This window comes from Dermochelys coriacea, chromosome 5 (assembly GCF_009764565.3).
Source record: "Dermochelys coriacea isolate rDerCor1 chromosome 5, rDerCor1.pri.v4, whole genome shotgun sequence".
Classification (NCBI taxonomy): domain Eukaryota; kingdom Metazoa; phylum Chordata; order Testudines; family Dermochelyidae; genus Dermochelys; species Dermochelys coriacea.
In genome coordinates, this window is record NC_050072.1 from 109,548,743 (window position 1) to 109,563,109 (window position 14,367).

Sequence of the window (14,367 nt, forward strand, 5' to 3'; positions counted from 1 at the left end):
CCACGGTCCAGGGAATACTAGATGTCAAAGAATAGTGCATTTCCTGACAACCTAAGATACTGGGGCTTGGGGGGAGGTATTAACTGACAGCCAGCTGAAAAACAGTTTTAGAAAGAATGTTGCTTAATCTTGGGCTGCCAACTTTGCTCCAAAGCTGAATCAGGGTGGAGGGAAGGTGAGAGCATCATGCCTGCAGAGATGGCAAAAAGGGGATCAGTGATCAGGGGAAAAAAAGTCTCCCCCAACCTAGCTGCAGGGGTGGAAAAGTTTCTGTGTCCCACAAGTTGGACTCCAACCCCCGCTCTATTAGCAGCTAAGCAGAGCTTTATGTACTCCCACCCAGAAATGGGGACTAAGTGGAGATGAAAGATAGGGTCTGGATAGGCGCCAACATGCAAATAAGTGGGATGTCTACTTGCAGTTCTCCTCCTCTTTATGGCCATCTCTTTAACTACCCTATGCGGCTGCATGAAACATGGTAATCTTTCTCCTGAATCAGCTGGTCTAAAGGGGGGTTAGAATCCAGGACCTTATGCATCCCTGTATTACTGTGAAGACTATGTACATTTGAGGCTCTATGTAAGCCTGAGGCCCTTTGCATGTAAAACACACACGATAGGACTATGGTTATAATGCAGTAATTACATTTGGTATACCATGTGGTAAAACTCTGAAGGGCTGCCAGTAGTGCGGACAGTAATGGAGACATTGGAGGGTGCGGTAATCATACTGCTACCTACATTCCATTGTGATGGTGGTGGTGGTTTTATATTCAGAAATATTTAAATAAAGAAGTGACAACTGTACAACATGTAGGCCCTGGGTTTGTAGGCACAAAATCTAGTTGCTGGCCCTGTACCATGATGGCTGATGAGAAAAAAAAAATCATAATCTCTTGCTTTGCCATAACAAAATTATGTCCACAAGCAGACATTTGCAAGGTTGATGTATATACATGGGAAAAATTAAAGCACATTATAAGTTTGCATGGTACCTCCACTATTCTATCTCCAGTTTTTAAAGTTCCATTTTTTCCAGCGGGGCTGTCTTCCAGAATGTGTTTGATAAAGATTCCCCTCATCACTTCACCATTGCTCAGCCGACTCCCCATCCCTCGTCCACCGACGATGCTGATTCCCAACGACTTGCTAGGTTCTCTCCAAAGCTCAACCCTACAATGACAAAAAAAACAAAAAGGAATGCATTGTATCTACACCACAGCCTCTCGTCTACAAATTCCAAAGGCCTGTCATTTGTACGATTCTGTGGAATGTATCTGAGAAAAATTCTTCCTTAGATGTTTTCATGCCTTTCTAGGAAAGTGGGTTGGGAATGACCAACAAGTCTATTTAGTGTCTAACCTTTGTCTACTGGCCTCCATTTATTCTGGGCTTCTAGCTAACCCTTGTATCTCGTATGTGAGCTACAGCAAGAGTAACATATTCTGAAACTGCGAAACCACCTGATCAACATCCTATACAGCAAACAGGGAAAGATTAAGAATGAGCTCTCAAAACTGGATACTCTCATAAAAAACCCAACCTTCCACAAAAACGTCCTCATGGATAGATTTTACAAAAACTAGACAAGCCATTTACAACAAACACTTTGCTTCTCTAAAAAGGAAAAAGGACATTAAACTATCTAAACTTCTACATGCCACAAGGAGCCACAACAGTGGTTCCCTTAACCCACCCAACAATACTGTTAATCTTTCCAACTATACTCTTAGCCCGTCAGAAGAGTCTGTCCTATCTTTGGGCCTCTCCTTTTGTCTCTCCAGGCCCTCAAACATGATCCAGTTCTGTGGTGACCTAGAATTCTACTTTCGACTTCTCCGACTCAAAGAATATTTCCAACACACCTCTGAATAACATACTAACCCACAGAATCCTTCTTACCAACACTACAAAAAGAAGGATTCTGCGTGGACTCCTCCTGAAGGTCTAAACAACAGACTGGACTTCTACATAGAGTGCTTCTGCCAACATGCACAGGCTGAAATTGTGGAAAAGCAGCATCACTTGTGCCATAACCTCAGCCGTCCTGAACACAAGGCCATCAACAGCCTCAGGAACAACTCTGACATCATAATCAAAAAGGCTGACAAAGGAGGTGCTGTCGTCAAAATGAATAAGTTGGAATATGAACAAGAGGCTGCTAAGCAGCTCTCTAACTCCGTATTCTACAAGCCATTATCCTCTGGTCCCACTGAGGATTACCAAAAGAAACTACACCATCTGCTCAAGAAACTCCCTGAAAAAGCACAGGAACAGATCTGTGTAGACACATGCCTAGAACCCTGATCAGGGGTATTCTATCTGCTACCCAAGATACATAAACCTGGGAATCCTGGCCACCCCATCCTCTCAGGCATTGGCCCTTACAGCAGGATTGTCTGGCTATGCGGACTCTCTCTCCAGGCCCTATGCTACCAGCACTCTCTGCCATCTTTGAGACATCACTGACTTCCTGAGGAAACTACAATCCATTGGTGATCTTCCAGAAAACACCATCCTGGCCACTATGGATGTAGAAGCCCACTACACCAACATTCCACACAAAGATGGACTACAAGCCGTCAGGGACAGTATCCCCGATAATGTCACAGCAAACCTGGTGGCTGACCTTTGTGACTTTGTCCTCACTCACAACTATTTCACATCTGGGGACAATATATACCTTCAAGTCAGCGGCACTGCTATGGGTACCCGCATGGTCCCACAGTATGCTAACATTTTTATGGTTGACTTAGAACAACGCTTCCTTGGTTCTCGTCCCCTACTACCTTTATTCTACTTGCGCTATATTATTGACATCTTCATCATCTGGACCCATGGAAAAAGAAGCCTTTGAGGAATTCCACCAGGATTTCAACGATTTCCATCCCACCATCAACCTCAGCCTAGACCAATCCATACAAGCGGTCCATTTCCCGGACACTACAGTGCTAATAAGCGATGGTCACATAAACGCTATCCTATACCGGAAACCTACTGACCACTAAACTTACCTACATGCCTCCAGCTTCCATCCAGGACACACCACAAGATCCACTGTCTACAGCCAAGCTCTAAGATACAATCGTATTTGCTCCAATCCCTCAGACAGAGACAAACACTTACAAGATCTGAATCAAGCATTCTTAGAACTACAATATCCACCCGCTGAAGTGAAGAAATAGATTGACAGAGCCAGAAGAGTACCCAGAAGTCACCTACTACAGGACAGGCCCAACAAAGAAAATAACAGAACGCCACTAGCTGTCACCTTCAGCCCCCAACTAAAACATCTCCAGCGTATCATCAAAGATTTACAACCTATCCTGAAAAATGATCCCTCACTCTCACAGATCTTGGGAGACAGACCAGTCCTCGCTTACAGACAGCCCCCCAACCTGAAGCAAATACTCACCAGCAACCACACAACAAAAACACTAACCCAGGAACATATCCTTTCAACAAAGCCCGATGCCAACTCTGTCCACATATTTATTCAAGTGACACCATCATAGGACCTAATCACATTAGCCACGTCATCAGGGGCTAGTTCACCTGCACATCTACCAATGTGATATATGCCATCATGTGCCAGCAATGCCCCTCTGACATATACATTGGCCAAACCGGACAGTCTCTATGCAAAAGAATAAATGGACACAAATCTGACATCAGGAATCAAAACATTCAAAAACCAGTAGGAGAACACTTCAACCTCTCTGGCCACTCAGTGAAAGATTTAAGGGTGGCAATTTTGCAACATAATAGCTTCAAAAACAGACTCCAAGGAGAAACTGCTGAGCTTGAATTAATATGCAAACTAGATACCATTAACTTGGGTTTGAATAGAGACTGGGTCATTACACATATTGAATCCATTTCCTTAAGTATCCTCACACCTTCTTGTGGTGAACTCTCTAAATGGGCCATCTTGATTATCACTACAAAAGTTTTTTTCTCTTGCTTATAATAGCTCATCTGAACTAATTAGCCTCTCACAGTTTGTATGGTAACTTCCAACTTATCTGTGTATGTGTATATATATATATATATATATATATATATATATATAAAAATATATATTATATATATATCTAAAAATAAAAATATATATATATATATATATAGATCTAAAAATATATAATATATCTAAAATATATATCTAAAAATATATATCTATCTTATATGTTCCATTCTATGCATCCGATGAAGTGGGCTATAGCCCACGAAACCTTATGCTCTAATAAATTTGCTAGTCTCTAAGGTGCCACAAGTACTCCTGTTCCTTTTATAATTGGAAGGCTACCTCCTAGCTGGGATACCATCCCACTCATATATGTGAAGAGTTAATTTTGTAGTCCCCTGGTTTAGGCTGATCAGTGCAAATTAAATTTAAAACTAATCTTCCCAAACACTCAGCACACAAGTTGGATCACAGGGATTTAGGCTGACTGCAGTAAAAATAAACACACCCTATTTGTGTAATGCACAGATATAAACACTACACTATTTTGACTGCTTCCTTATTTACTTTACAGAATAGGAAAGGATGCACTATAGTTCCAATTTCAATACACCGACGTTTATGAGAGAGTGTCATTCAACTGGGAATCCATACTCACCGTCTGGGCTGGTTCCAGTGACTGTAAGCTGCATTTTGAAGTTCACTTTCTTCTCCCTCCCCCTCTTCTCGTTCAGGTAGTTCTGGAATTTCTCTGCTAATAAATAGGAGCAAACAAAGTACATTTAAAATCCTAATAAAGTCCCAGGTGTCGTTATGCAACGAAGACCAAACGGATCTAACTGACAGAATAAGAATTTTTACTGATCATGGAGGTAGCCGTGCTTTTACACGAGAAAATAGTGAGTAAAAAAGTGCTTTAGTATCTAGCATATTTCTAAGTGTTCCCCTTATATTGTAAGAAAGATTTAAAATTCTTATGGTACAGCTGTGAACCATCTGGAGTCACCACCCTCCCAGTAAGCTTCTGATATAATATATCCTGTGTTTAGGAATTCCTGTTCCACTCTCTTCAATTAAGCTTTCACCAATGACAACCACAGAGTAGAATACTCTGCATTTCTAAATGGGAGTGGAGCCAAAATTTAAACAAATTGACGTTTAGTTTCCAAAAGGAAAAAAATAACAGCTATGATTTTCAAAAGTGATAAGTGATTTTGGTACCCAACTTGAAACACTCTGAAGGTGATCTGCACCCTCTCTCTCTCTCTGAAAATCAGGTTTCTTTAAAGTGTCTCAAGCTGAGATGGAGGTATGCAGTATTGTTAGTCACTTTTGAAAATCCTGGCCAATAATTCTAATGATTTTCTGAGGCCTAGGAGAATGCTGAGAAAAGTTCATTCTGCGACTGGAAATTCACATTAATTGTTGCAACATACATTCTAAATGGAACAGAAATGTCATTTTCAAATTTTGGAAGAGTACAGCTAATAAGACATAATATTTGAATTTTTTTCTGAACCCTCCTCCCCTTCGCCTCCCCTATAACTGCTTGATTTCACAGAATATTCCCATTGTGTCACAAATCTGAAAATGTTGAAATATCAGTATTTTTTCAGTATTTTGTTGCTTTAAAAAACTATTTAATTAATGAAGCATATTCCTAACCAATATTTACATACATACCATCTTCTAATTCAGTGAAAGGCCTAGAAAGGGATGAAGTTAACTAGAATAGGATACAAATGGTGTATACTCACCTATTTTTAGACATATATATATTAGCTTTACAAAAATGTAATGGAAAACTTCTAGCCAGGCACAAAAATCTACTTATAGAATCACAGAATATCAGAGTTGGAAAGGAACTCGGGAGGTCATCTAGTCCAACACCCTGCTCAAAGCAGAACCAATCCCCAACTAAATCATCCCAGCAAGGACTTTGTCAAGCCTGACCTTAAAAACCTCTAAGGAAGGAGATTCCACCACCTCCCTAGGTAACCCATTCTAGTGCTTCACCACCTTCCTAGTGAAATAGTGTTTCCTAATATCCAACCTAAACTCCCACACTGCAACCTGAGACTATTACTCCTTGTTCTGTCATCTGCCTCCACGGAGAACAGTCTAGATCCATCCTCTTTGGAACCCCCTTTCAGTTAGTTGAAAGCAGCTATCAAATCCCCCCCCCCTCATTCTTCTCTTCTGCAGTAATCCCAGTTCCCTCAGTCTCTCCTCATAAGTCATGTGCTACAGCCCCCGAATCATTTTTGTTGCCCTCCGCTGGACTCTCTGTAATTTTTCCACATCCTTCATGTAGTGTGGGGCCCAAAACTGGACACAGTACTCCAGATGAGGCCTCACCAATGCCGAATAGAGGGGAATGATCATGTCCCTCGATCTGCTGGCAATGCTCCTACTTATACATCCCAAAATGCCATTAGCCTTCTTGGCAACAAGGGCACACTGTTGATTCATATCCAGCTTCTCATCCACTGTAACCCCTAGGTCCTTTTCTGCAGAACTGCTGTCTAGCCACTCATTCCCTAGTCTGTAGCAGTGCATGAGATTCTTCCATCCCAAGTGCAGGACTCTGCACTTGTCATTGTTGAATCTTAGCAGGTTTCTTTTGGCCCAATCTTTTAATTTGTCTAGGTCCCTCTGTATCCTATCCCTACCCTCCAGCATATTTTACCACTCCTCCCAGTTTAATGTTATCTGCAAACTTGCTGAGGGTGCAATCCACACCATCCTCCATATTAATATTAATGAAGATATTGAACAAAACCAGCCCCAGGACCGACCCTTGGGGTACTCCACTTGACACTGGGTGCCAACTAGTCATGGAGCCATTGATCACTACCTGTTGAGCCCGATGATCTAGCCAGGTTTCTATCCACCTTACAGTCCATTCATCCAGTCCATACTTCTTTAACTTGCTGGCAAGAATACTGGAAGAATGCTTTACTTGCCAGTGCTTTACCATAATGATAAAGAAAAAATATTGATATTTTGCCTTGCCATAAAAAAATTTCTCTGTGAGCAGAAGTCTGCAATACTGATGTCCATGCATGGGAAGAGTTAAAGCAAAGAGCTCTTACAGTAGGATAATAGGAGAACATATTGATTCACCTTACAGTATGTGCAGAAAAGAGATTGAGTGGTGTTGTGTCCTCTGGTTGTTGTCCCAAACTGGCTTTGTACTCTTCCAAATGTTCTGCTGGCACATATGTAATCCTGCAATAAAACACAAAACAAAACACACAAAAGCAAAACAGAAGTCATGGGTCATGCCTCAGGTAACCTAAGGAAAGACTGAGTGATAGCCTTTTCAGACCACCTCAAGTATCAAACTGATGTGAAATATATAGCCCAGGTACAAGGAAGGATGATTTGCAACGACGCAAACCATATCCCTAATTAAGCAGTCACATTACTACACATCTGTAGTCATGTTAGCTCCTGTCCACTTCACCAAGCTATCTGGTGCTCATCACACCATTTTTCATTTCTAATACTGGAAGTTGTACAGTTCACTCGTGGCAAAGATTGTCCTGCCGAAGGACTGGTTTACAACAAAAAGCCCTCGGCATCAACATGCTGAAGAACATGACTGGTGTGCAGCAGCGCTACTGTCCCTTTCTGGAAGCTTGTTTTACACACATTTTACACTAGCTTTTATGATTTCCATCAAGGTTTGGAATTTGATTTTTGTTCTCCACAGTTCCTGTGAAAACACTCTAAAAACGGAAAAAGAATAGCAGGTAGATGCAATGACAGCCATGAGGGTGATGCATACACAGAAGAAGGAGCCTGAACGACACATCATCAGCAAAACAGTAGAGGGGAAGGGAGTGCAGGAAAATAATATTGGTTCCTCGTTTTGAAGCCAGTGCTAATGACAATGGTGTCTTTATGGGGGCAGGGAGGACTCCAAAAAGCCCTTCAGCATTCTTACCAATTAAAAGAATGGATCATTCCAATATAGTCAAACAAGAGAATGATGCTGATAGAACATTCTGTGCAGCTGGGTATTTAAGAACAGTTCCAGAGAATATGACAAGAACCTAAATAACCTGGGGAATCACCATCTTTTGTTCCTACCGTTTAGTAGAGAAAAAATAGTGGGTTTTCCCCCATTTTTTTCCCAAAAACTCTTAAAAGTTCCAGAAAACAATAATCTTTTGGTCCAGATCTTGTCCTACACTATAAGAAAACTTATTAGTTTCAAACTGAGGTCTACCCCGCCAATCATCTGGTTGTGGAAAAGGCAAGGCAATTTATTCCCCCACAGAATGGGCATGGAGACAAGCCTGGCAAATGCATAGACATCCCAAGAGATTTCCAAGGGAAGGGAAATCCTGTAACACTCAGTGTATCTGTACAGGGCTGGGGTATCTGCATAGAAGCCCAATTCCTTTTCACTACTCCACAAAAGTATCCCTTATCTTGTGCTCCCATTTGTTTTCAACTGCACGATAAGGGAGTAAAGGGAAGAGCACTGTAGAAGGAACTTGCATAAAACAATGCTGTCAACCTACAGCTTTGGGGTTTAAAATTGATGGCAAAGAAAAGCCCCCTCCACTGTTCCTGACAAGGCATGCACCACTTCCCATCACACAATCAAAGTGTCTCAAAAATGCACAAGGGGCTTCCACTGGGGAAGGGAGAAATAATGCCTCTTCTACTCAATCCTCTCTAATAAAATAGTTTCCCTTTGGCTGAAATTCCAGGTTTTCCCACCCTCCATGTTGTTTGGTTTTATTTCCTAAGACCTATAGCCTTTTGTGCCTGGGCCATCATGAAAATGCCCCCATTCAAACACTAGTGCCAATTACTGATTGCTTTTCAGTTCTGAAACACAAAATGCTAATATAAAACTTTCAGAGCAATGCCAGAGCCTGCTACTTGCATTTCCTCAAGAAATGGACATCACTGGGAATCTTAGTTTTATGTGATAAAAAAAATCTCTGATAATAAACTACATAAAAATCTGCATTTTTCCATGATTAAAATGAAATGCTGAACTTTTCATTTCCCTAGTCACAATATATACAGGTACCGCTTGAACACAATGTTTTACTGACAGACAGTAGAACCCTGTTTATCGGAGCCTCCATTATTCGGCTCGCCCTATTAACTGAATCACCAGCCGCCCAGAGCTGAGGTGGAGGCTGGCTGCCCAACCCCGAAGCTGCTGTCAGCCCCAGGCAGGTGGTAGCATAGTTAATAGAGAGACACAGATATGGAGGCTCAGATAAATGGGGTTCTACTGTATATGTTTCTATTTTTTCACAAAATGTAAAAACTAAAGATTCTCACAAATGTTTTTCCATGGCGAACAGATCTCGAGGATTCTTGGACATCACTAATGGACATACACTAGTACAACACATCTATATTATCAGGCCTAGGTTCTGAAATAGAAAAAAAAGACCAAATCAAACTTTTCATAAAACTATTTTGCAAAGTTCCCTTTGTTTCTGCACATTTTAAAATAAGCTCCCTTGTCGCTCAACCTCACCTCTCCAGCTCTGAGTGTCATAAATGGGAACAAAGAGTTAAAGCTGCTCTGACACAGCAACACAACTACTACTTTTGCAGGCTAGCTCATAAGAATTCCTGCCATTATAAAAGCCATGAAAACATTAAAATGTAATTTAAACAAGAGAAAAGCATCTATTGATCTAGTTATTTCCACCCTTCACTCAAATTAATCAAATTTCACTTAATTGCAGACATAAACAGCAAACCATAACAAAATATTTTAAAAAGGTATCTGCTATAAAAAATTCAGGACCATAAACAGTCCGGAGGCTGCTCTAAATTGTGCTTGCAGGTGGTCTGATCCCCAGGGTCATGAGACTGCCATGGTGATATAATTCCACCTTTGTCTCCCCTGGAGTCTTCCACCAAGAGCTCATCCATACCCAAGAATCAGGACCTAAAAGACCAGATTAAAAAGAAAAAAAAACAACAACAGTGTATTGTTTCAAGGGATCACATCTACAAAAGTCTCACAAGTGTCTTATCTTCATCATTATGTTTGCAAATGTGAACATGGTAAGCCAGACTTCCTAATTAATTCCATTATAATGTTTTATATAAACAATATGGTCCAAATTTTGCCCTGAGATAGGCACAAACAAATCCTACTGATTTAAATCAGTGGGAGCTATTCTCATGTGTCTGAAGAAACAACTGGACCCAACAGCTCAAGTTTTACCAATCCTCTGTCTACAGTAAATATACCAAAGCAAACACATAATTTGAATGCACTTAGCACTTAAATAAATACAGTACAACTTTGCTAATTTAAACTGCCCTAATCCACACACCCTATCATTTGCACACAAAATCTGCCTCTCTCTTCTCACTTCTCAGCCAAGATTTGATAGAGGTGTCCATTTGTGAATTTGTTTTTTATGTAGCCAATTATAAAGGCTTCAGTTATTTTACAAAATATGCTACAGAAAGTACACCAGAAAGTATCAGCATGAATAAAAAATGAAGTTATGCTTGTCATACATGAAGTTGTATTCTGTGTGGGGAGGTTACTTCGATTAGCAAGTCAACAATTTCCAAAATTCAGTCATCTGTAATCAGCTCCCCAGTCATTCCTGCGATTAGTTAGGTTCTACTGTAACGTTAGTACCATTCTCCCCCTTTCTCCCTATATTTACACCATGTTACTCAAATGAAATTATAGAACTAGATCTAGTGGAATAACCAAAATTGTAGGGAATTAGGCTCTGCATCAGAACATACAGTATAATGCCCTAACAAAGGAAAGCTCTGTTAAAAGCCCTCTTTTATTGGGGCTGCTCTCTTTGGGACAGATGATGAGCTAGTCTCTGCAAGATGTTTACTGCCATCTTCAGCGAGAGCTAGGGGCACTCAGTGCCTCCAGGAATTGCTCAGTACCTTGAACGATCAAATCATCGGTGACCAGGGGCCTAGGACTCTGAGGGTTCCCAGGCATTGGGCCACTGGAACGCTGTGGTTCTTAGTGCTGAGACACAGAAATAAAGATAACATTGTTCTACTCCAACATTGAAAAGGCTCATCCATAGGAGAAACTGACACCAGCTTTAAAACTTACTCCAAAATGTGGTCAGGAAGAAGGACGGAGAAGTGAAACAAACCGCTGGGGGGGGAGGGGAGTGGGGAGATAGGGAGAACATACAAATCAGAGAAAAAAGGGTAAACAAGTGAATTATAGTTGCATTTTATTTCTGATCTGTAAGAGGTTAAAATGTCAAAGTTTAATAACTTCCTCTCCTTTATAATAGTCAGTTTTATATTGAAAATGTTGCTATTTCCTTTCTGATGAGATGTAAAAAAAATTTTTTAACATACACTTTGCAAAGAAAGCAGTGACAATGGAAACACCAAATGGTGTAGATATAAAAACATTTCGTAAACATAACACCACATGCAGTACAAAAGGAAAATTCATCGCATGCTTGGTCAAACAGCCACACAAAAATCTTTAAACACTAAGAGAGGAAACAAACTGAGTAACGAAGTATGTACACATTCAGGACAAGTTACTGGAGTCAACATACAGTTTACTTTATAACTACACCAAACCTTTTTGTTACATGTGGAGAAAATAAAACATTAGTGCCAAAGAAAATATGACACTGAGATTAATCCAGATATCAGTACATCCACATATGTATCAATTCCAATGATTGTTCCCTTACACACAAGCTATTAGGATACATTCTACATGGATAATACGACTGAAATAAAATAAAGTAAAAATCAGCAATTTTTCAGAAACCAGTGTTTTTAATGAAGTCTGAGGAAGTATGCTCCAATCTGCATGCTTAAAAGCCATATATATATTTACTGTACCTATATCTGGATACATCCCTGACATTTTGGGTGTTATAAAAGCATGAAATGATTCACAGACAAGTTGCAACATAGAGCCATAATGAGCTTTTGAATCACCGATACTCACACATAAAAGGGGGCCTGATCATCAGCAGGTGCTGGAGAAGATCTAGAATGTGAAGCATACGATGCAGCATCTTTTTACAATGGTCTTAACAAATGTCAGTGTCTCAGGCTGAATGTGAGTTGCATACATATGTAGTTAAAAGTTGGAGTTTCTGTTTATTTTATTTATTTATTTTTACCTCTTCCACCAACATTCCATCTACACCTCCCCCCGGAAAGCATCTGCTCTTTATTGGTGTCTATAGCAGTGATTATTAACAAGCATGGAAAAATGGAACTGCAATCAATCTTTTATTCCTTGATCAGGAATTCATCCACACACTTTAGGTTAAGGCAGGTGAATTTTGATTCAGCTCAGTAATTATCTGGCAGATGTTACTAGCAGCTGCTGCTGAGCAAAAATCCGTGGCTATTATTACAGAAATATAAGAGCCTCTGGCAAGGTGGAGTGAGAAGTGAAAAAGAATGCATTCTGGCAAGGCCACACATCTGGTTTTCCACAAAAAAATAATGAAACGTGGAATTCAAACTGGCTGGTCTTGAACTCCTGAAACTCAAATACCCTTGAGTAAAAATAAAACAAAGGTGCAGTCTGCAATAGGTGCACAGTATAAATGTTTTGGGTGGTTTTTCAACAAATCAGGTTCCCCATAAAATATGCAACTTTGTAAGTGAAATGTTTCATTTAAGCCCCACCCATGCCTCAACAACTTCACATTTGAGGCCCTACAGTGCAGCCCCCTCTCTATATGCTGTAAGTTAATCAGGACTGTGATGGGAATGATTTGATTCCTCTCCCCACAGGCTAAGCATGCTGCCTCCCACACAACTGTTAACCCGTTAGTCTGAAAGACTGGGCATTGAACCACTAGGGTCTCCTGCATGGCAGGGCAGAATACTTTCATTGGCCTCCAGACTGATATGGGCTAGGTTAGGCACCCTGTTCAGCAATCAGAAATTGCTATAATTCTGCATAATCAGAGCTCTCCAGTTCAGACATTTGCAGAAAAATCCAGGTGTATTTTTGTGATACTGTAATTCAGTGTTTTTCTGGCACTTTACAGTGCTCTTGGCAGTGTAAAATGAACGAGAAGTGATGCTGTACTGACAAAAGAGGGTAACAAGAGCAAGAGCAAAACCAGAGTCATTTAGAGCCAAATGTCACAGTCCTTGCTCCTGCAACACTCCCAGTGAAGTCACAGCAGGGTTTGGCCTTTTATTTGGTTATTTCTTTGCAGTGGAGGGAGCAAGCTTCAACTTGTGAAGTTTTATTAATAGGTTTTTAACAGATAACTGTAGATGTCAAATGAAAACTTTACATATTCAGAATTATAATGACAAATGCCCTGTTTCTTTGAGATTTTCTGAACACTGCTACATCCATCAAATCTCTGATAGAATAACAACCACCCTGACTACAACATTAAATTTTCATTTAAAAATCTACATTTACCAGTTAAAAACCTACTGAAGAAATCTTCAAAAATTAACCTGTATCAATGGTACTTATAGAAGCTGAAGTCTGCTCCTCCCACACTGCAAAGAAATAACCAGGGTAAAAAAATCCTGGTACAGCTGCACCCACAGCTGTCCCAAACCATGCCCTTTGCAATTAAAGCAATACAACCATTATGTGCTACATTTAATTGCAATACATCGTCAACCTTTTGCTCACTACTTTTTAGAAACTGTGTATTTCCGTATATTTTGCCTTATTTATATCTTAGTTTCCCTTTCTCCCTTTACACCAGTTTCTTTCTTACCACAGATGCTGATGCGTATTTTCCTGCATTGTCTTAAGTAATTGTTTCCTCTTTTCCTTCTCTCTCTTTCTCTCTCCTCCTTTTTATACATGTTCTCTACCCCGTCATATATTTTCTGTTCTTTCCCCCCTTTCCACTTCTCCCCTCAAAATCTTTATGTTAATTTCTCTTTTCTAATCCCATCAATCTTTCCCTCTCCTCTACTCCCATGCCCGCTCACAAACCCATTTTCCCCACATTTTATTTAGGACACCTAACAATCACTGGATTAAACATACTATCCAAAGATTCAGACAAAAATGGGCAGCCTGCACTGTGCAAGGACAAAAACCAGATGAGAAGCAAGCTTTCTTCTCCAGCACCATGCTGGGAAAAAGGAGTGTGCTGGGGTTCCCAGCAGGGTGCTCTCCTTGACCATGATTGGGTCCATCTTTCTTATCAAATGCTAGTGATACTCCCAGTTCTCTTCAGTTGCTGTGGAAAGAAGCAGTCTACCTTTGGTTTCATCTTTCTGATCCAAGGGTAGGTGGGAGGGCTACACTGCTCTATCCCTCCCCTCCCCTCCCGATTGTTGTGACTGGAGTGTGTGTGGGGGGGAGACGGGGAGGGGACTCTGCTACTCTAACCCTTTCTCATTCTCTCAAAACTCTTAAATCTCTCCCCCTTTCCCCACTCC

The 14,367-nt window shown here is 40.6% G+C and overlaps 1 protein-coding gene across 30 annotated transcripts in view; it reads right to left on the bottom strand.

Moving 5' to 3' along the window:
• MPDZ (multiple PDZ domain crumbs cell polarity complex component) overlaps nucleotides 1–14,367 on the bottom strand; it is a 137,338-nt gene that overhangs the window by 46,980 nt on the left and 75,991 nt on the right. For 15 of the 30 annotated variants that reach the window (XM_038402215.2, XM_038402200.2, XM_038402202.2 and 12 more), the window contains 4 exons: nucleotides 11,930–11,971; nucleotides 7,090–7,194; nucleotides 4,622–4,717; nucleotides 995–1,172 (listed from right to left, as the gene is read on the bottom strand). In XM_038402215.2, coding sequence (XP_038258143.1) covers nucleotides 995–1,172; nucleotides 4,622–4,717; nucleotides 7,090–7,194; nucleotides 11,930–11,971 — 421 coding nt within the window. The remainder of the gene's footprint in view (nucleotides 1–994; nucleotides 1,173–4,621; nucleotides 4,718–7,089; nucleotides 7,195–11,929; nucleotides 11,972–14,367) is intronic. The other 15 variants (XM_038402211.2, XM_043514328.1, XM_038402204.2 and 12 more) reach the window with 3 other exon arrangements.